General features: G+C 38.5%; 1 protein-coding gene across 3 annotated transcripts in view; it reads right to left on the reverse strand.

Moving 5' to 3' along the window:
• srpra (SRP receptor subunit alpha) overlaps nt 1–20,843 on the reverse strand; it is a 115,518-nt gene that overhangs the window by 77,615 nt on the left and 17,060 nt on the right. For all 3 annotated transcript variants that reach the window (XM_053678009.1, XM_053678008.1, XM_053678007.1), the window contains exons 2-4: nt 13,018–13,101; nt 12,668–12,831; nt 5,547–5,701 (exon numbers count right to left, since the gene is read on the reverse strand). In XM_053678009.1, the coding sequence (XP_053533984.1) occupies nt 5,547–5,701; nt 12,668–12,831; nt 13,018–13,101 (403 nt within the window). The remainder of the gene's footprint in view (nt 1–5,546; nt 5,702–12,667; nt 12,832–13,017; nt 13,102–20,843) is intronic.

Consider the following 20,843-nt stretch of genomic DNA (forward strand, 5'->3'; position numbering starts at 1 on the left):
AACAGAAAGCTGAGGCTGCAGTGGGCACAGGCTCACCAACAGTGGTCAGTTGTAAACTGGAAAAGTGTAGCCTGGTCTGATGAATCCCAATTTCTGCTGAGGCACACAGATGGTAGGGTCAGAATTTGGTACCAACAGCATGAATCCATGACCCAGCCTGCCTTGTATGAACAGTTCAGGCTGGAGGAGATGGTGCAATGGTGTGGGGAATGTTTTCTTGGCACACTTTTGGGCCTGTTAATACCAATCATCCATCATTTTAATTCCACAGCCTATCTGAGTATTGTTGCTGAGCATGTTATGGCCACAATTTACCAATCTTCTAATGGCACCATAATGCACCATGTCACAAAGCAAAAAAGTCGTCTCAAACTGCTTTCATGAGTTCAAAGCTCTTCGAAGACCTTCCCAGTCACCAGATCTGGATCCAATAAAACAACCGTGTTAAAACAGAAGATCTGCAGCATGAACGGGCACCTGTAAATCTGTAGGAATTGCACGATGCAATCATGTCAACAGGGACCAAAATCTCAAAGGAATGTTTCCAACATCCTGTGGAATCCATGGCACAAAGAACAGAGGCTGTTTTGAGAGCAAATGTAGGCCCTACCTAGTGTTAGCCCTATCCACACAAACTAGTGTCAAATTATTCATAAGTGTGAATCTTAAGTAATCCATAATACTTTGAAATCTGCAAACAACATGTCTCAACTCATGACTGTATGGATTCTCAAGAAGCTTAAAAAGCATATAGAGGACAAAACTCTGAAATCATTTACAAAGTTTGGTGCATGGTCATACACAGGGGACAGTGCTAAAGTGAGATAACTGTTTCTCAGGAACCATAAGGTCACAACAAACTGAAATTTGATATGCTGCATATATCTGCTAATATATACACGAATCAGCCATAACATTAAAACCATTGACAGTGGTGTGTGTGTTGGCTGTTACATTTCCAGAATGTTGGTGGACAACATATCTTAATAATTCACGTTGTAATTTTATTAGAAGAATAAGTACCCGATTAACACAAAGAGCGAGCAAGTATGTGACCCAAAAGGTGACGACAATCTATCCACTAGTTATCCTAAAGACAATCTCTGATTGGTTGGAACCCCTAGAGTGCTGGGGTAGCCAAAAGGGGTTAAAAACACCATGACCAACTGAACCATTGAGCTGGCAGCAGTGAAGTCTCATTTGTTAGTGTCACCTTGTTTTGTCTTTCTGTCCAGCCTTCAGCTACTTTCTTTTCTTTAAGTTTTGTATCAGTAACTTTGCTTTCCACAAAGTATTTTGGCTTAGTCTGAAACTAGCTGGCAGCTGTGATGAACTTCTTTAGATCTCTGATCCAGACTCAACCAGGCTTCCTGACCTTTGACAACTCGATACTCTCCTTCCACTAACACAGTCTCTAAACTTGCCGATTTTGTTACCTTTCTATGAAATAGTGCGTCATCATAAGATATTACTGTCAAAGGCCACGATAGTAATAAATTTCCAGAATCAATGCATGCCCTCACCAAAGTTTTTGGGGGAACAAATAAGTTGGTTAGTTGCTGCAATTTGATTGATAACGATAACGAGTCTTTATTGATCATATATACATAGTGAAATTTCTTTCTTTCTTCGCAAATCCCAGCATGTTAGAAAGCGGGGGTCAGACCGCAGGGCACCTGGAGCAGAGAGGGTTAAGGGCGCAACAGTGGCAGCTTGGCAGTACAGGTGCGTGAACCCCTGACCTTCCATTCAGTAACCCAGAGCCTTAACCCCCAAGCCACCACTGCCCACTGGTTGACAATATTTCCCCAAATTCTACGATTTCATGTAGTTTCTCGCAGAATCACGCGCATGCTGCGGGCACAGGACAGACAAGACCAGTAGGGTGATGTTTCATTTTAATAAACACGGCTTGCTAGTAGAATACAGTATTTCTGCCAGGACATATACTGTATACAGCATGTATTATTTTACAAACTAAACAGTGCTGTTTCTTGTACTGAAGCCTATTATCTGCTTGTGCTTGGCCCGCAGATCTGTGAACCTCTCTCAGAACCGTTTCGCAACAAGCAGCAGAGCACATTAAACGTTGTCAAGACTGAAAAAAATGAAGTGTGTGGTCGGTTAGATTTAAGAAAAAATATTACATATGGTTTACATAAAAATATTATGTTTCTACTCGAAACTTATGATAAACCTAATTTAAAACAAGTTTCTAATTACAAGAGTGAGCAGGATCCAGTCAAGTAGTGCAGGTACAATAACTATAGTATTTAAATTAACGTGGTTACAGCATGTATACCGTATACAATGGTAACATGCAGGGTGTAATACGCCAGCGTTCAAGCCTCAGCCCAGTTTAGTGTGTTTACTTAATGAGCGTTTTCTTTTCTCCACTGTAGAAAGTTCCTCAAAGTAACGTTGAATGAATTTCATCTGCTCCTTTCTTGCCAATGGAAACTTTTGTTTTTTTTCTTAGATTAAGAAAACAAATTATGTTAATGTAACTCAATACAATATTGTGGAACCGATGTACGAATTTGAATTAAGTAAATTCACAGGGCGTCCCTCCCAGTGTGTGGACTTCTGCGTTCACTTCAAACCAGTTTTTTTTAAAACAATAAAACTTTTAATCTAAAGAAAGAATAAAAGTTTCCTCTGGTAAGAAACAACATTCTACAGTGGAAAAAAAGAAAATGCTCATTAAATAAACACACTAAACTGAGCTGAGGCTTGAATCCCTTGCTTGCATACTACACCCTGCATGTTTCTGCTGCGCTAATCTAGTACACATGCAGTAGCCCAGTTATTTCAAATACAGTTATTCTAGCTGTACTACTTGACTTGATCATGTTCACGCTCATTAGGTTCATCATAAGTTTTGATGAGAAACGTAATATTTTTATGTCAACCATTCGAACACACATGGAATTTTTTTGTTGTACTGTGTGTTGCACCAAACGCCACCTGGCGTTTATCATGTGAAGCACAACAAATACCAAGTGTACCTGCAGTGTACAGAGTGATCACACGTGCTGAATCACATGAAACCGCGTGAAAAAACAGGCATTCATAAAGGCCACATCTGTATTGTTCTCATGGACCCAAACAACTTTCATGCTGACATCATTAGCTCTACCCAACAGGAAGTCAGTCATTTTGGTTTTGGTGAAAAGTGCATGCGGTAAGCTTTTAAATACTCCTCCTAGAGGATTCATGTGATTGTCACCAAACTTACTCAAAAAGTGGTGGGGTCAGTTTTACCAAGTCACCAAACTCAGTAAATATATTATTCTCACCAAGCCAGACAACTTTCAATTTGACAGTCATTAGCTCCACCCAAAAGGAAGGCTGCCATTTTGGATTTAATGCAGATTTTATTTTTATTTTTTAATTGTAGGCTCTGCATTTTTAAATACTCCTCCTAGGAGATTCATATGATGGTCACCAAACATGGAAAAAAATTATGGCAACACATTGAAGTTGAATTGCAAAAGGATTTTTGATATCTTGATTGGTTTTGCCATGGCAAGGCAATAAATTTATGGCAATTAAAGAGAAAAGGAAGTGTCTCATATCTTCTGCCTGCAATGAGTGATTTAGATCAAACTTGAGCTGCATGTTTGGTACTGGGGGCTGACATGGATGTGAATACTGAGTCAGTCATAGCGCCACCACCCGTCCGCAGGAAGTGTATGAAGTACAACAGACTTTGCAATAATTCTCTTATATTTACCTGAATCGCTTCAAACTTCTGGATTTTTGACATCTTAGTGTTGCCATGGTAATGAATCAAATACAAATACACCTTTCTGGTGTTTTTGAGGCTCTCAAAATGTTATGAAACTCTGCACACGTCAGGGGTGTCAGCTCTTAGGAACAGGCAAGCGCTAAGACATGGACGTGGAGGGGGGCTCTGAATCTCCCAATTTTGACTAAAGTGGTGAGGTCAGTTTTACCTTCACCAAATTCGGCACATATATTGTCATCAAGCCAGACAACTTTCAAAATGACAAATTTTTTTCAAGGTTTCGGGGGGTTTTGGAGCTCTTAACATACTCAAAAACTCATCTGACACACACAATCATTAGCATCACCAAATGGCAGCAGGTAGTGTGTCACTTAGTCTTCTTTATATTTACCCAAATGGCTTCGAGCTTGGTCAGAATATTGTTGAGACACCAGCTGGACACTTTTTCGGTGCATAACTAGTCCTGCACTGTTCGCGTCACACTCACAAAACATACCTCAAACATGTAGCCCCATTGGGAGATGTGTGCTATTACTTTTCTTAGCGTTCCCAAGTGTACTTTTCATGCAGGTGGCCAAAAACGCACGTTATGCCCCATAGAGAATGAACGGGGAATAAAACTCTGGTGTCACAGCACAGACATCATTCAGTTAACATGCTCGTATCATGTATCCTCTCATATGTCTTAGGGAGTATGTACACATCACGCTTCAGAATTTGTCCCCCCCTTTATGGTTCATTGTTTTGAATTCTACTATATACTTCTCTTACCTTTCTGTGTACAGCTGAGGAATAGCAGTGTCTGAAAAATATTTGCGAGCAGTTTCATGGGTATTATATCCTTAACCAGGTAAATTGTCATGTAATTCATTCCAGTGCTTACTTGTTTTCTTATAAAGGGGGTGCCTATATCATACGCATTTGTATACTTCAGCTCTGTTTCGGACAGAGGTGCTATTACGCTCACGTGTTCTCCCCATGTTATCTGGATTTCGGCACACTCTTTGGGATGGTTTCTTGAAGTTTTTTCCAAGATTTGTCAAGCTTGCCTTTCCATATTTTGCAAACAACCATTGTCTGTGCCATGTCCATCATTTAAAATCCACAAGTTCCATATAATTGATGTTGATATTTTTAAGGACCAACTCCTCTGTTTTGTCAGCCCATACTACTGTGGGTTGTGAACAAAATGAAGATGTAAGCTATGGAACCACCTACTCTTGGCTATTATTGGTTTGTTCCTGTATCAGTCAGGGAGGGCAAATGCTGAACTACCAAGTAAAGTCGGTTCATAAAACAGAAAACAGAAAACTTGGGATGCCATGTCTCAGAAACTGACAGTGTATCATCACAATACACATGAGCTCTCTGTTATTAAAAAAAAAAAAAAGTGGATAATTTAATTGTTCACAATCTAAAATTGTCATATCACCCACCCCTAGTTTACGTTACAGAGAGAACTACTATCCAAACAGTGAGGTAATATATACCTTAATGCACACCTTTGACCAATCAGATTCACTGTGGTATTAAATGTTATATAACTTAATTTGTGGTTAACATATTTGCAAAAGAGACTAATTTCAATTGAGGAAAACTGGTAGCTACAAAACTTTATAAGCTTACATTTATATTTGTACCCCTTGAACTGTAATGTATTTTTGTAATGAGCAGAATCCTATAACAAAATATGTATTTTTTATGTTTGTGTATTTTAAGAGAGTCCATGTTCACATCAGCATGGGTCATGCAGTAAATTTTCTATGACAGCATAAATGGCTATTAAAAAGCTCACCTTCTTTCCTGTTATGTTTATTCTTCTTGCCAATAGACTCCTTGCTTTTGTCTCCACTTTTTGTCTCAATCATGGATTTCACAGTTTTCTGAGATTTCTGGGACTCATTGTAAGACCTCATTTGGGGTTTAGCTATCCTTTCAGCTTCCACCACACTACACACACAAACACAAATATATCAATTTAATACAAAAGGGAAAACGCCTTGAATAATGTGCATATCGATATTCATCATAATACATGATGTTCAGTCAAATGTTTGTTTATAAATATGTAAACGTTTTTTTGCCTTTTGACTTCTTTTGTTAACAATTCAGTCTATTTTCACTGGTTTTCTACATTATCCTCAATACCATCCATCCATCCATCCATCCATCTCCTACCGCTTTCACCTTCTTCATTCCCGGCGGGAATCGAACCCCGGCGGTGTGAGGCGAACATGCTAACCACTAAGCCACTGTGCGCCCTATCCACAATACCATCCAACTCAAACAAAGGTCAATAGGAATAAACAAAGAAATGCTCAATGTCGAAATTCCTACTCAAATTCAAGGTGGTTTTCAACTCAGAGTACAGCATATGACATGTCAGCATGGCTGCTCTGATTGTCAACAGTAAATAAAAAAAATCACTCCATTACTTTAAACTCTATCGTTTATAGATCAATCAATATAGGCACAGTAGTGACAGTAACATACAATTACCTGTTTTGAGAAAGGAAATACATCATAAAGTCATGATCACTACTGTTCGCTGGCAAGATAGCTGCTAAAAAATTAAAAGTACACATTCACACCCCCCCCCCGTTTTTTCATCAGTTTTTATCTCAAACACACCAAGTTTAAAATTACGTAATTCCGAATTCTGTGATGCAGCAGCGCCTTAATCTTTGAGTCTGTCCGTGGTTATCCGATCAGCCAATAAGGTGGCAGCAGCACAATGCACAAAAGCTTGCAGATACAGTTCAAGAGCTTCAGTTAATGTTCACATCAAGCATCAGAATGGGGAAAAAGTGTGATCTCTGTGACTTTAACCATGACATGGTTGCTGGTGCCAAATGGGCTGGTTTGAGTATTACAGAAAAAGCTGATCTACTGGGATTGACACACAACATTCTCTCGAGATTACACAGAATGGTGCGAAAATAAGAAACATTGAATGAACGACAGTTTTGTACCTCGTTGATAAGAGAAGTGAAAGGAGAATGGCCAGAGTGGTTCAAGCTGCCAAGGAGGATACATCACAAAATCACTGTGGTGAGCAGAAAAGTATCTCAGAGCAGAAAATACCAGATCAGGTTCAACTCCTGACAGCCAAGAACAGAAATTTGAGGCTATCATGGGAATAGGCTCACCTAAACTAGGCATTTGAAGATAAAGAGGATGGGAAGAAAAAAGGCAAAAATAAATAAATAAATAAATAAATCACCTGGTCTTTTTCTTGTCTTCACCTGTCCAGTTTTGGAGAGTCTGTGCCCACAATAGCCTCAGATTCTATGGTTTTCTACTGCTGTAGCCAATCCACGTCAAAGTTTGCTGTGTTGTGGATTCGGAGATACTTTTCGGCTCACCATGGCTGTAAAGAGTGCTTATTTGACAATAGACTTCCTGAAAGTTCAGACAAGTCTGGTCATTCTCCTCTGATCTCTCTCATCAACAAGGTGTTTCAGCCTGCAGACCCTCCACACACAGTATGCTTTCTGTTTTTTTGCACCATTGTGTGTAAACTCTAGAGACCGTTGTGTGTGAAAATCTCAGGAGATCAGCAGTTTCTGAAATACTCATACCAGCCCATCTTGCACCAACCATGCCATGATTAAGGTCACAGAGATAGCACTTTTAACAAATTCTGATGTTTGATGTGAACATTAACTGAAGCTCTTGACCTACAGTGGTACTCGAAACTTTGTGAACCTTTTAGAATTTTCTATATATCTGCATAAATATTACCGAAAACATCATTAAATTTTCACAGTCCTAAAAGTTGATAAAGAGAACCCATTTAAACAAAGGAGAAATATTATACTTGGTCATTTATTTATTGAAAAAAATGACAATATTACATATCTGTGAATAGCAAAAGTATGTGAACTTTTGCTTTCAGTATCTGGTGCGACCCCCCTTGTGCAGCAATAACTACAACAAAATGTTTCCGGTAACTGTTGATCAGTCCTACACATTGGCTTAGAGGAATTTTAGCCCATTCCTCAGTACAGAACAGCCTCAACTCTGGGATGTTGGTGGGTCCTTCTACAACAGGGGTGTCAGACGTACGGCCCGCGGGCCAAAACCGGCCCGTTAGGGGGTTCAAACTGGCCCGCAGGCTGAATTCTGAAAGTGAAAAAAATGCATAAAAGACATGATCTAGAAATGTTTAATAAAATATGTTATTCCTAAATTATCTGCTAGGGGCACACTGTTTTAGTCAGAGTAGAAGACCCGGCACAACTCTGGGACCAAACAGCAGATGGTAGCAACGCGCCTTCTGCTGTTTGTCATTACAGAGTAGTCTACCCTATTTTCTACTCGGGCAAATTTGCCTTAGTGGGCTTAGACACATTTTATCATTATCTCTTGCCAGGATATCCCAAATGAACAGCCCTGGCTGCAAAAATGTTTGGACAACATACCTTTGTGAACAAGTTTTCTCAGTAAAGAACATCAATAAAACAAAATTGCACTCAAAGCTCACACACAAACACTTAAATGACATTCTGAGATTGGCTGCTACTCAAGACATAACACCTGATATTGATACACTTGTACAGACCAAAAGATGCCAAGTTTCAGGAGCAAAAACAAAAGTAGTCTAGACATGACTAACTCCTTTAAAATGCTGCTTCAGACACTGATTTCACTTAAAGAATACAGTTCTGTGAAAATGAATCATTGCTGTAGTAATAGTTAAAAAAAAATGTACAATTTAATATTAGTCAACAGCTTCACTACAAAAGAGTTTGGTTGAATCCTATTGTTCATGCAATGCCATAACTATTAAAGTGTAATACTATATTTTTCAGTTCCAAATACCTGTGACTTAAAGTTTTTTGCATTTGTACAAACACTGTGACCGGTTGAAATGCACATGTGTCGTCTTAAGAAATCTGAGGTTGTACAGATTGTTTTGTAAAAGGATATTTCATTAAATATGAAGATTATCCTAATGTACTTGTACTTCTTTGCACAAAAACAAAGGGAAAAACATGGAATTAATGTTATTTACAGGTAATCATGCTATGATTTTACTGGCCCGGCCCACTTGACATCTAATTAGGGTGTATGTGGCCCCTGAACTAAAATGAGTTTGACAACCCTGTTCGACAACATTTCTATTGGATTAAGGTCAGTACTTTGACTTGGCCATTCCAAAACATTAAGTTTATTCTTCTTTAACCACTCTTTGGTAGAACGACTTGTGGGTTTATGGTCGTTGACTTGATGCATGACCAACTTTCTCTTGAGATTCAGATCACGGACAGTTGTCCTGACATTTTCCTTTAGAATTCGCTGGTATAACTTAGAATTCATGGTCCCATCAATGATGGCATGCCGTCCTGGCCCAGATGCAGCAAAACAGGCCCAAACCATGACACTACCACAAGCATGTTTCACAGATTGGATAAAGTTCTCATGCTAGAATGCAGTGTTTTCCTTTCCCAAACAGATCACTTCTAGTTTAACCTCTTTTACCGGTAGCCAAAAATGGCATTTTTGTCTGTTTTGGGGTACCTGTGTTCAGCATTGATTTGTTTTGTGATCTCACACACCACAGTAGTGGTTAATGGCTCATATGAAAGTAGACACTTAAGACTTTAAGAATTAGCAGTTATTTCAAGTATTTCTTCTTTGACTTAGCCTACCTGGGGCAATATATTCAGAATTTTTTTTTTTAATTATTTAAAAAAATATATTTACTTTTAAACAAATATTATATCTTTACAGCAAATGTTGATATCAACCCCATTCCTGGTCTGAAAGATGCCCCAAGTACTTGTCCATGAACACCCAAAATATGAGGAAGATCTCTAACCACTAAAATTGTGTGTAAGGTTATCAAAATACAGGTAAAAACCTCTCCAAAATGGCACAAAACCTCTCCAAATGGCACCAAACACTCTCTAAATGGCACAAAGCTTATAAAAATGGCACAAAGCCTTTAAATATTGCAGACTTCTAGAAATAGCAATTTTTTTTTAAAGGCACAAAATAACCTCTCCCAATGGCACCAAACCTCTCCAAATGGCACAAAATGAAAACAAATGGCAGTAGCATGAACTCTGTTACACAATGCGTAATTTCACACACAAAAGTCTGAAACATACTAATAAAATATAATGTTTATTAAAAATAGTGCCAGAGCCCCAGGTGAAGGAGTACTTGCTCTCCGAATGGCTCAAATGATAGACACACGAGTGACCCCTCTCCTCTGACTTCTTTGGGGGTAGATAGAGCCCCTCAACTCAATCCACATAGTCTTCCTCAAAAAAAGGAGCCACTCGGAAATAACTGCTCCAGAAGCTGTGACGCATTCAGGCTTTCTCGGGAGCAGGCCGCCACTATAAGACGCCGATAAATCGCACGCTGAGCAAAAACCAGTAGAAAACTAGCGATCAGAAAAAACGGTCAAACATGCAAAAACTTGCTGTATAAAGTTTTGCAGGAAGACCGCTAGAGCGGAGCTGCCATTTCCTGATAGTTTCTCTGCACGGCCCTGTAGCGCTGTGCTTATTGGCCTGTACCGCTGACACACAACTCAAGACGCATGCGTAAAATGTTTGGTTGTGCTGATTACGCGTTTGATTTTCTCAGCCTCTGAGGGGTCTTTCATGTCGAGTTTGGGCTTGTTTGAAAGCAAGAAGTATCTACAATTGGTCCAAGTGGGTGTCAATCAAGTTTGACTGCCCGAATATAATTTAGGAGGCAGATTGTTCATCATAGCCAAAGCAGATTAGCTTTTTTAGATGGTCTCTCAGTTTAGTTTATGGCTAATTACTAAATTCCAGAGGGGTGGGATACAAAACACAATGCATTTAGAAGAGGACATTTGCGACTAAAAATGGAACTTTGCATTTGTTTTCTTCAATAAAGCTGATGGAAATGTGCATGATTTATAAAACCGCGAGCGAACTGGATTTTCATCTATGTAGGTAAGATAGTAAACGTTTATACAAGTCCGATCTTTAATTTAAATGTTATAATTTTATTGTGGCAGTTGTATACGGTGTTTTACTATCAAAAAAGCTTTAGTCGTGCTATCCGATTTATCTGTCTCAATGTTTTTGTGGAGAGGTGTGAATTGTTTGCCCAGCAGGGAGCTCAAACTCCGCCCCTTTCCCATCCCCCTGCTCACTAGCAGTTAAGCACACAGACAAAAATGTACACACAGAAAGCCACAAGTGTCCTGACTAATCTTATACCAGAACTGCGGTGATACAATAATTCATTTGTTTATACTAATTGAAAATGTCCGATAAGTCGTTTTCCATTCCATCGGCGGAATGAACGCTAGTGTCAGGGCGAAAGGGATTAAAGCAAAAATTCTATTTTCATCTATCCACAATTTTTTTTCCCCCAATAGCCTTCTGGCTTGACCATGTGAGCTTTAGCAAACTGCAGAGGGGCAGTAATGGTCTTTTTGGAGAGCAGTGACTTTCTCCTTGCAACCCTGCCATGCATACCATTGTTGTTCAGTGTTCTCGTGATGGTGGACTCCTGAACATTAACATTAACCAATGTGAGAGAAGTTGCTTAAATGTTACCTTGGCTCCTTTATTACCTCACAGACTATTACACAGCCTGCTCTTAGAGCGTAATAATGGCCTTGAATTTCCTCTATTTGTACACAATTTGTCTGACTGTGGACTGGTGGAGTCCAAACTCTTTAAAGATGGTTTTGTAACGTATTCCTGCCTGATGATCAACAACAACTCTTTTTCTGAGGTCCTCAGAAATCTCCTTTGGTCATGCCATGATACACTTCCACACACGTGTTGTGAAGATCAGACTTTGATAGATCTCTGTTTTTTAAATAAAACAGGGTGCTCACTCACACCTGAACATCATCCCAGTGATTTAAAACAACTGACTCTAATGTCACCTTCAAATTAACTGCTAATCCTAGAGGTTCACAAACTTTTGCCACACACAGATATGTAATATTGGATCATTTTCCTCAATATATAAATGACCAAGTATAATATTTTTGTCTCATTTGTTTAACTGGGTTCTCTTTATCATCTTTTAGAACTTGCATGAAAATCTAATGTTTTAGATCATATGTATGCAGATATATAGAAAATTCTAAAGGGTTCACAAACTTTTGAGCAGCAATGCATATCTGCATGATTTTATGCATTGTGCTGCTGAAACATGACTGGCTGATTGGATAACTTCATAAATGAGTAGGCGTACAGGTGTTCCTATGGACAATGAGTATTTACTTATATTATTGGATACTTCGCAAGTCTCAGGCACCCTATTTTTTTTTGTACAGACTTTGTTATAGATTTTTTTTTTATTTTATGACTTCTACATGATCAAGTCAGTACAAAAAACATTTTAGATTCCCAAACATTAGTTTTCTAGCACAAAATTAAATGTTACAGAAAAATGTTTGTATTTCATTAAAGAAAGCAGCATAGTATGTGAGACCACTTTTCAGACAACAAACATAATGAAGGCTGCTGGGTTTTGCTGTAAAAATAAGAAGCAAGTGCGATAGACAAAGTCTCCAGAAGAACTGTGGCTGGTTCTGCAAGATGCCCAATAAAACATACCAGCTAATTTCCTTAACAAAACAAAACAAAAAAAAAACTACACCAATTGTACTGGAGACTACTATTTTTGTCACAACAAATATTGACTTTCACTTACTACTGTTTACTGCTCTTTACAGTATTTCCTTAATGTAGAAACATTTAATGTCATTATTTTGAAAGCATCTTTGCTCTACAGCATTTCTTTGCATGTGCCTAAAACTTTTGTACAGTACTCTAATATTTTTGGGAGGAAACACATTAATTACATTACTCAAAATAACCCATAAACCATAAATTAAACACAAAATTTTTAAACAAAGGAAAAACAGTCTGTTCACTTTCTAAGTGTCAAATGACAGCTCACCACAGAAGCCTGTGAAAGTCATCATCAAACTCAAAACAGCTGATCAAGAACTTCAGGGCATCCCGCTGCTCCAGCTCATTTTTATAACGATCTCTGAAGTGAAGCTGGACATCATCTATTAATTTGTCCACATACGTTAGCGTCAGAATCTTCTGAAAACCTACCTAAATCAGAGGAATAATAACAGACATGGTGGGAAGCGTTAGGGAGCAGATAAAATCATAAACAGACTGACCACAGCCTTAAAATTATTGTTGTGCTCTTAAAAAAAACAAAACAAACAAAAAAAAAAAAAAAAACAAAAAAAAAAAAAAAAAAACAAACTTATTTTCAGAGAATAAATCACTTACCACAAACACAAGTTCAAATTCATTGTCCAGTTTGTACTTAAGATTCAAGGCATTATGGGAGAAGGGACTGTTCCCAGCACGCTCCTGAAAACATGAAAGCATTTTGCTTTAGAAAACCACCAGATATTTAAGTATTGATTAAAGGTGTTGAATTTAAACTTTTATTATGGCCTTACAGAGACTGAACCAAAGTCAATCAATTGCACTGAAAAGTCAACATAACCTTATCTTACAAGCTTAAAATTAAATTGTCTGAATTTTTGTTTAGTATTTTATAGCTTTCACAAAAAAAGCTACAGTGCTGTGAAAAAGTATTTGCCCCATCCTGATTTCTTCCATTTTTGTATCTCTCTCATACTAAATTGTTTCAGAAATAAGAACAAAATCTAAGATAAAACAAAGGCAACCTGAGTAAACACAAAATACAGTTTTAAATGATAATAGCTATTTATTGAAGCAAAAAAAGTCATCCAATGCCAACTGGGCCTGTGTGAAAATGTATTTGCCCCATAGTTACTAATTCCCCAAATCAATGAAACTGCATTCATAATGAGGTTCAGGGCTTGAATTTCACCATGGGATTGCAGGGATTGCACATAATTTATACTTTTCCCACAAAACTCAGCTTTATAATGTGGGAACTTCCCACAAAAATGTATTCGCTTCATCTCGGATCAAATTATTAAATTAATCCACAGACGCAAAGAAATAAAATCAATGTCAAGCATTCTGTCTTTCTTTTAGCGTTTAATTCCACAATCAGCGCTGCACCAACCGTCTGTCTCTCACTCTGTATTATGACCCATGTTGAGTGCAACATCGGCCTGCTTCATACGGTCAATGCCGTGGTTTGCATCGCACAGACCTTATTCACACTATAGTGTGTATGTGATGCACTCAACCATTTAAAGTCGGAATTTATAATAAGCTGTTTGTGAAGAAAGTCTTGGCTTCCAAATTATGTATATTTTAATCACGAAATTCAAACATGAAATTTTTTGATGCTCTTTATCGTGCGTGAGTGTGGTAGAGTGTGGCTGTTGACTCAAAATGTCAGCAAGAAGTACGAGTAAATTGATCAAATCATTGTTTCGAATACACATTTTATCGAAAAATAAACATGAATGAAAATCAGATGGTATGTCAAAAAAAATAGAATACTGCTTGCTGAAATTCATCATCTCATGTAATGACGCAATCCATGTTTTAACCGTGGGAAGATGCAAACACATTATATTTTTCCTTAAACTATTATTTTATGCATGTCGGGGGAAAAAAATCTTTATTTTATTATTATATTAAAATTAAATCTTTAGGAAGCAGAGACTTCAATAATTTGCTGCATAAAAATCAAAGCAACTCAATAACGAAGCAAGTCACAAATTTTTATCTGAATCATTACAATTAGGCCTAATTAAATTTAAGTGCATCAGTGAATGTACTTTAGAGCAGTGTTGTTTGATTGTGTTTATACATTTGACTGTGACTGTGCATTTCTCCGTGTTTTCCACTGTTATGTGCAGCATATTTCCCACGCATCTGTACAATAACACAAACACATGGCCACACACCATGAAGTAAACGGTTTGGTGAGCTTTGTTTAAATATGGACCGCTGGATGAAGCAAAAGTCGTCAAAAGGCCTGGGGGGGCCCCCAAAAGGCCTACAAGCAGCCAATCCGAAGATAAAAAAATAAAAAAAAAATTAATAAAAAATGTTAAAAAATAAACACACACTGAGGTGAAGCAGTCAAAGGATAAATTCCAAATGAACTGCCTAAAAATTTACCCTTGACTAGAGATAAATGATGGAACAATGGGCTGCTCAGTTTGTAAGATGTACAGCAGTGCACAATTTACCAGCCAATGCTAGAAAACGTCTACGTTAATCAGACATGCTAATGGAACTGGCCATACAGCAGCTTTAAAAAGAAAGAAAAAAGCAGAAACATCCAAAAATGGTATGGCTAATGTACTGCTGAAACTAAATTATTTTCATAATCGATTAGTTGACGATTATTTGTTTTATTTTACAATTAATCGGGTTGGGAGGGGGGCAGGCAAATTTCAGTACCAATTTTTTGTTTATTTAAAATAAAATCCACAAACTGAGTGTTACAAATATAAATTTCAGACTAAAACTTTACATACAACACTTTTCGTCTATAAAAAGTAATGCATAAATACTGATATTAGTATTTATGCATTACTTTTTATGGATGCACAAAAAGCACAGAATTCTACAGTCCTAGCAATCCCTGGTTGATTGGAGAACCTCTCACTCCCCAGGGATTGGTTCAAATACCATTGGTACAAATACCAGGTTCAATTACATTTTATTTTTGGTGTGACATTTAATTTGACTCTCTGAATTATCTTTTGTTTAGTTTATCCATCAGTGTGACACTAAGTTGTCTACCACTCATAGGTTTTTGCAAATTATCATGTCATTTGTAAGTAAATTTAAAATAAACCCATCAATGAACGATCGCCAGCTCAGCTAACATGATTTGTGAATGCATGCGAATAACCAAATTGATTAATTTTAAAAACATCTAATTTGAATATATTTTGATACATTTAACAAAAAGATATATAAAATTATTTAAACATTTTTAAAACTTTCCTACGGACCCCTGGCAATTACACCACTGACCACTAGGAGTCCGCGGAAACACTGCACTAGACGGTGAGTGCATAGTGTAAGTGTTCAGTACGTCATTTGGGACACAACTTTAATATTTACTCTCAGAAGCGTGTTTTCGGAACAGAAGTAACGTAATGAGTAACGTACCACGTGCAGACCAACTAATCGATAATGAGATTCGTTGACAACGATTTTCATAATCGATAATTATCGATTAGTTGTTGCAGTTCTAGTCTCCTGCGATTCATATGCTTCACTGTCCTTTCAGCAGCTTACAGAGGCTGTGTTAAGGGAACAGTCATGTCACTGAAACAGAGAAACTTCTTCAGACGGCCATGGTCATACCAGTTGCAAGTGTATCATATGAACGTGGATTCAGCACAAAAAAAAAAAAAAGAGGATCAAAACTTAATTCAGAAATGCACTGAATAATACAAGTCTCACAAATCTTATGGTCATTTCAGAGCTTGGACCTCCCATGAGCACTTTGACTTCAACAGAGCCATCATCAAATGGAAAGAGATGCAGAGGAGGAGACAGAGGAAAGACGAAGGATAATTTATAGAAAGAAAGTCACAAGAAATGGAGAAAAATGTGACTGAAATTTAACTGAAACACATGAAAGATACAAATGAAAGACATTAATATATTAGTTTAAACATAATTCTTAATGTCAATTTGGAGAAGAGCATGACAAATTTTGTAGAAAAAGTTTTTGAAAAAAGTTTTGAAAAAATCAAAGAACTAAAAATACACAGGTCATACATAAACATCTTGTGGACAGTAATACATGAAGATTAATTTAGACTAAATTTAAAAAAACAAAAAATTCAGGCCCTGGGATTCAGCTGGACTAGATGCCTCCAGGCCTGATTACTGCAAACCCTGTTCAATCAAATCAACATTTAAACAGAACTTTTACAACAGCATGAAGTTAGTTAAAAAGGTCTTAGCCAGTAACACACTATGCCAAAATTGAAAGAAATTCCAGAAATGATGATGAAGTGATTGAAATACATTAGAGCTGCAAGTAACGATTATTTTCATAATTGATTAGTTGGCCGATAATGTCTACATATATAAAGTAGTGAGTGTACAGCTTGTGTAACAGTGTAAATTTGTTGTCCCCTCAAAATAACTCAACACACAGCCATTAATATCTAAACCTCTGGCAACAAAAGTGAGTACACCCCTAAGTGAAAATGTCCAAATTGGGCCCAATTAGCCATTTTCCCTCCCTGGTGTCATGTGACGTGTTAGTGTTACAAGGTCTCAGGTGTGAATGGGGAGCAGGTGTTTTAAATTTGGTGTCATCGCTCTCACACTCCCTCATACTGGTCACTGGAAGTTCAACATGTCACCTCTTGGCAAAGAACTCTCTGAGGATCTGAAAAAAAGAATTGTTGCTCTACATAAAGATGGCCTAGGCTATAAAGAAGATTTCCAAGAATCTGACACTGAGCTGCAGCATGGTGGCCAAGACCATACAACGGTTTAAAGGGAAGGGTTCCACTCAGAACAGGTCTCGCTATGGTCGACCATCTAGAGCAGGGGTGTCCAAACTACGGCCCGCGGTCCAGTTTTTATTGGTCAAGAAGAGCTCAAGCTTCTCGGAGTCTCAAGAAGCTTGAGCTCGACTCTGTTGCACTTCTCAGTTTCAACACTAGATGGAGCCAGCCACGGAAACGATGCTTCTCAACCGTTACCGCTACTAAACAAAATTAAGCAAAGAAAAACTTTTACCCCGAGTCACCATAAATGGCAGCACCCAAAAAATGAAAAATAGCAAGTGAGTGTAGAAGATTTCAAACACAGTGGGAAAATGAATATTTTTTCAAAGAAATCAATGGAAAGTGTGTCTGTTTGATTTGCAATGAAGATGTTGCTGTGATGAAAGACTATAATGTCTGTCGGCACTATGAAACCATCAGAGCTACACATCATACACCGGTGCCGAACGAACACAAAGTCAAGCAAATGGCAGCTAGCCTGCAAGCTCAACAACAGTTTTTTTTCGTGCTAACAAAATACAGGAAAACGCCACAACAGCAAGCTATGAAGTCGCTAAACTTATTGCCCAGCACGGCAAACCGTTCTCAGACGGTGGTTTCATAAAGCAGTGCCTCATCAAAGTCACAGAAATAATGTGCCCGGAGAAAGTGCAGGATTTCAACAACGTGAGTTTATCCAGAAATACAGTGGTGCGAAGAATCGAGGACTTGTCAGCTAACTTGAAACTTCAGCTGAGAGACAAAGCTTGTGCTTTTGATTTTTACTCGATAGCATGCGATGAGAGCACAGATGCTACAGACACTGCGCAGCTGTTGATTTTTTTTGCGGAGAGTAGATGATAATTTTGGCTGTACTGAGGAGCTGCTTGATATGATAAGCCTAAAAGGCACAACGACGGGTAGAGATATTTTTGAAGCTGTGTCAGAGGCAGTTGAAAAGATGGGGCTTAAATGGGACAAGCTCTGTGGAGTAACAACGGATGGAGCTCCGGCCATGATGGGCGATCGTAAAGGAATGGCATCGATGGTGTGCGCCAAGGTAAAAGAGAGCGGAGGTGAGGCTTTTAGGATGCACTGTATAATCCACCAAGAAGCACTGTGTGCCAAGACTGTCCAGCTGGGCGATGTGATGAACACTGTTGTAAAAACTGTCAACATAATTCGAGCTAGAGGACTGTACCACAGAGAATTTCAAGCTTTCCTTTCTGAAGTGGATGCTGAATACGGGGATGTACTCTACCACTCTGAGGTGCGCTGGCTGAGCCGCGGCTATGTGCTGCAGCGGTTTTATTCGATGAGATCAGAAATCGATCAGTTTATGAAAGAAAAGGGCCGACCTCTTCATGAACTGAGTGACCCTCTGTGGCTAGCCGACCTGGCATTTTTAGTTGATCTTACTCATCATCTGAATACACTGAACAAGAACCTACAAGGCAAAGAACAGCTGGTGCCACACCTGTATGTGCACATGAAAGCCTTCTGTGTAAAGCTCCGCCTGTTTGAGACGCAACTACGAAGCTTTAATGCTGCACACTTCCCTGCGCTGTCTGAAATAAAGTCTGCTTTTCCAAAGGCCGACCTTTCTGCTAAAAAGGAGAAATATGTGTCTGTGATTGCATCTCTCGTGACAGAATTCAACCAGCGTTTCCAAGATTTTTCTGTCATTGAAAAACAAATCAAGCTGTTCTCGACCCCCTTCCTGGTGGATGCAGAAGAAGTGGAAGAGAGTCTGCAGTTAGAACTGATTGAAATGCAATGCGATGATTCTCTGAAGAGTCAACCTCAGCTTCTCTCCCTCTGACTTCTATCAGTTTGGATAGTGCCAAGTTTCCTCTGATGAGACGCCACGCAAAAAGAATGATGAGCCTGTTCGGCTCAACATACATCTGTGAACAAGCATTTTCTCCGTTAAATCAGAACAAAAGCAGATTGAGAACCAGCCATCTCTGTGAAGTCCTTCGTGTCTCAACCACCAAACTTTCTCCTGACATTTCAGCCATCCTTCAATCCAAAGGACAGCATCACTGCTTCCACTGAGTGCAATGTTCTTCACATTATAGGTGAGTTAGAAATAGACACACTGTTACGACCCCCTGTGCCACCTACAGGCCTGTTCGTTCCAGTGCACGGGCAGTGCAGTTCCAGTTATTAACCTGACTCTTTGCAAACACACACAACTGACATTGTATTTAATTCATGCCACACTTTTTACTTTAATAATAAACAGTTCTTTATTCATTTTAAATTTTAAACCCTAAACTGTTTGTTCGTATTCATGTGTCAATATTTCACCTCTAGTGTGTGGCCCGGCCCTTTGTTTATTTTTCTGTATTTGGCCCTCGCTAAAAAAAGTTTGGACACCCCTGATCTAGAGGTTATCTTTGGGAAATAGACGTACGAGTGCTGCCAGCATTGTTGCAGAGGTTGAAGGGATGGGGGGGGTCAGCCTGTCAGTGCTCAGACCATACGCCGCACACTGCATCAAATTGGTCTGCATGGCTGTCATCCAAGAAGGAAGCCTCTTAAGATAATGTACAAGAAATCCCGCAAACAGTTTGCTGAAGACAAGCAGACTAAGGACATGGATTACTGGAACAATGTCCCGTGCTCTGATGAGACCAAGATAAAATTATTTGGTTCAGATGGCGTCAAGCGTGTGTGGCAGCAACCAGGTGAGGACTACAAAGACAAGTGTGTCTTGCCTACAGTCATGCATGGTGGTGGAAGTGTCATGGTCTGGGGCTGCATGAGTGCTGCCGGCACTGGGGAGCTACAGTTAATTGAGGGAACCATGAATGCCTACATGTACTGTGACATACTGAAACAGAACATGATCCCCTCCCTTCGGAGACTGGGCCGCAGGGCAGTATCCCAGCATGATAACGACCCCAAACACACTTCCAAGACAACCACTGCCTTGCTAATGAAGCTGAGGGTGAAGGGGATGGACTAAATCCTATTAAGCATCTGTGGGGCATCCTCAAACAGAAGGTGGAGGAGCACAAGGTCTTTAACATGCACCAGCTCCGTGATGTCGTCATGGAGGCGTGGAAGAGGACTCCAGTGGCAACCTGTGAAGCTCTGGTGAACTCCATGCCCAAGAGGATTAAGGCAGTGCTGGAAAATAATGGTGGCCACACAAAATATTGACACTTTGGACCCAATTTGGACATTTTCTCTTAGGGGTGTACTCACTTTTGTTGCCAGCGGTTTAGACATTAATGGCTGTGTGTTGAGTTGTTTTGAGGGGACAGCAAATTTACACTGTTACACAAGCTGTACAGTCACTACTTTACATTGTAGCAAAGTGTCATTTCTTCAGTGTTGTCGCATGAAAAGATATAATCAAATATTTACAAAAATGTGAAGGGTGTACTCACTTTTGTGACATACTATATATATATATATATATATATATATATATATATATATATATATATATATATATATATATATATATATATATATATATTATATATATATATATATAATATATATATATATATATATATATATATATATATATATATATATATATATATATATATATATATATATATATATATATATAATATATAAATAAAAAAGTACTTGTGCATTTTTTTGGGGGGGATTCACAAAATTAAACTACAGTCCTAAATGAATAATATATATTCTTGTGTGTGTGTT

The sequence above is a fragment of the Ictalurus punctatus genome, chromosome 4, assembly GCF_001660625.3.
Source record: "Ictalurus punctatus breed USDA103 chromosome 4, Coco_2.0, whole genome shotgun sequence".
In the NCBI taxonomy this organism is placed as follows: domain Eukaryota; kingdom Metazoa; phylum Chordata; class Actinopteri; order Siluriformes; family Ictaluridae; genus Ictalurus; species Ictalurus punctatus.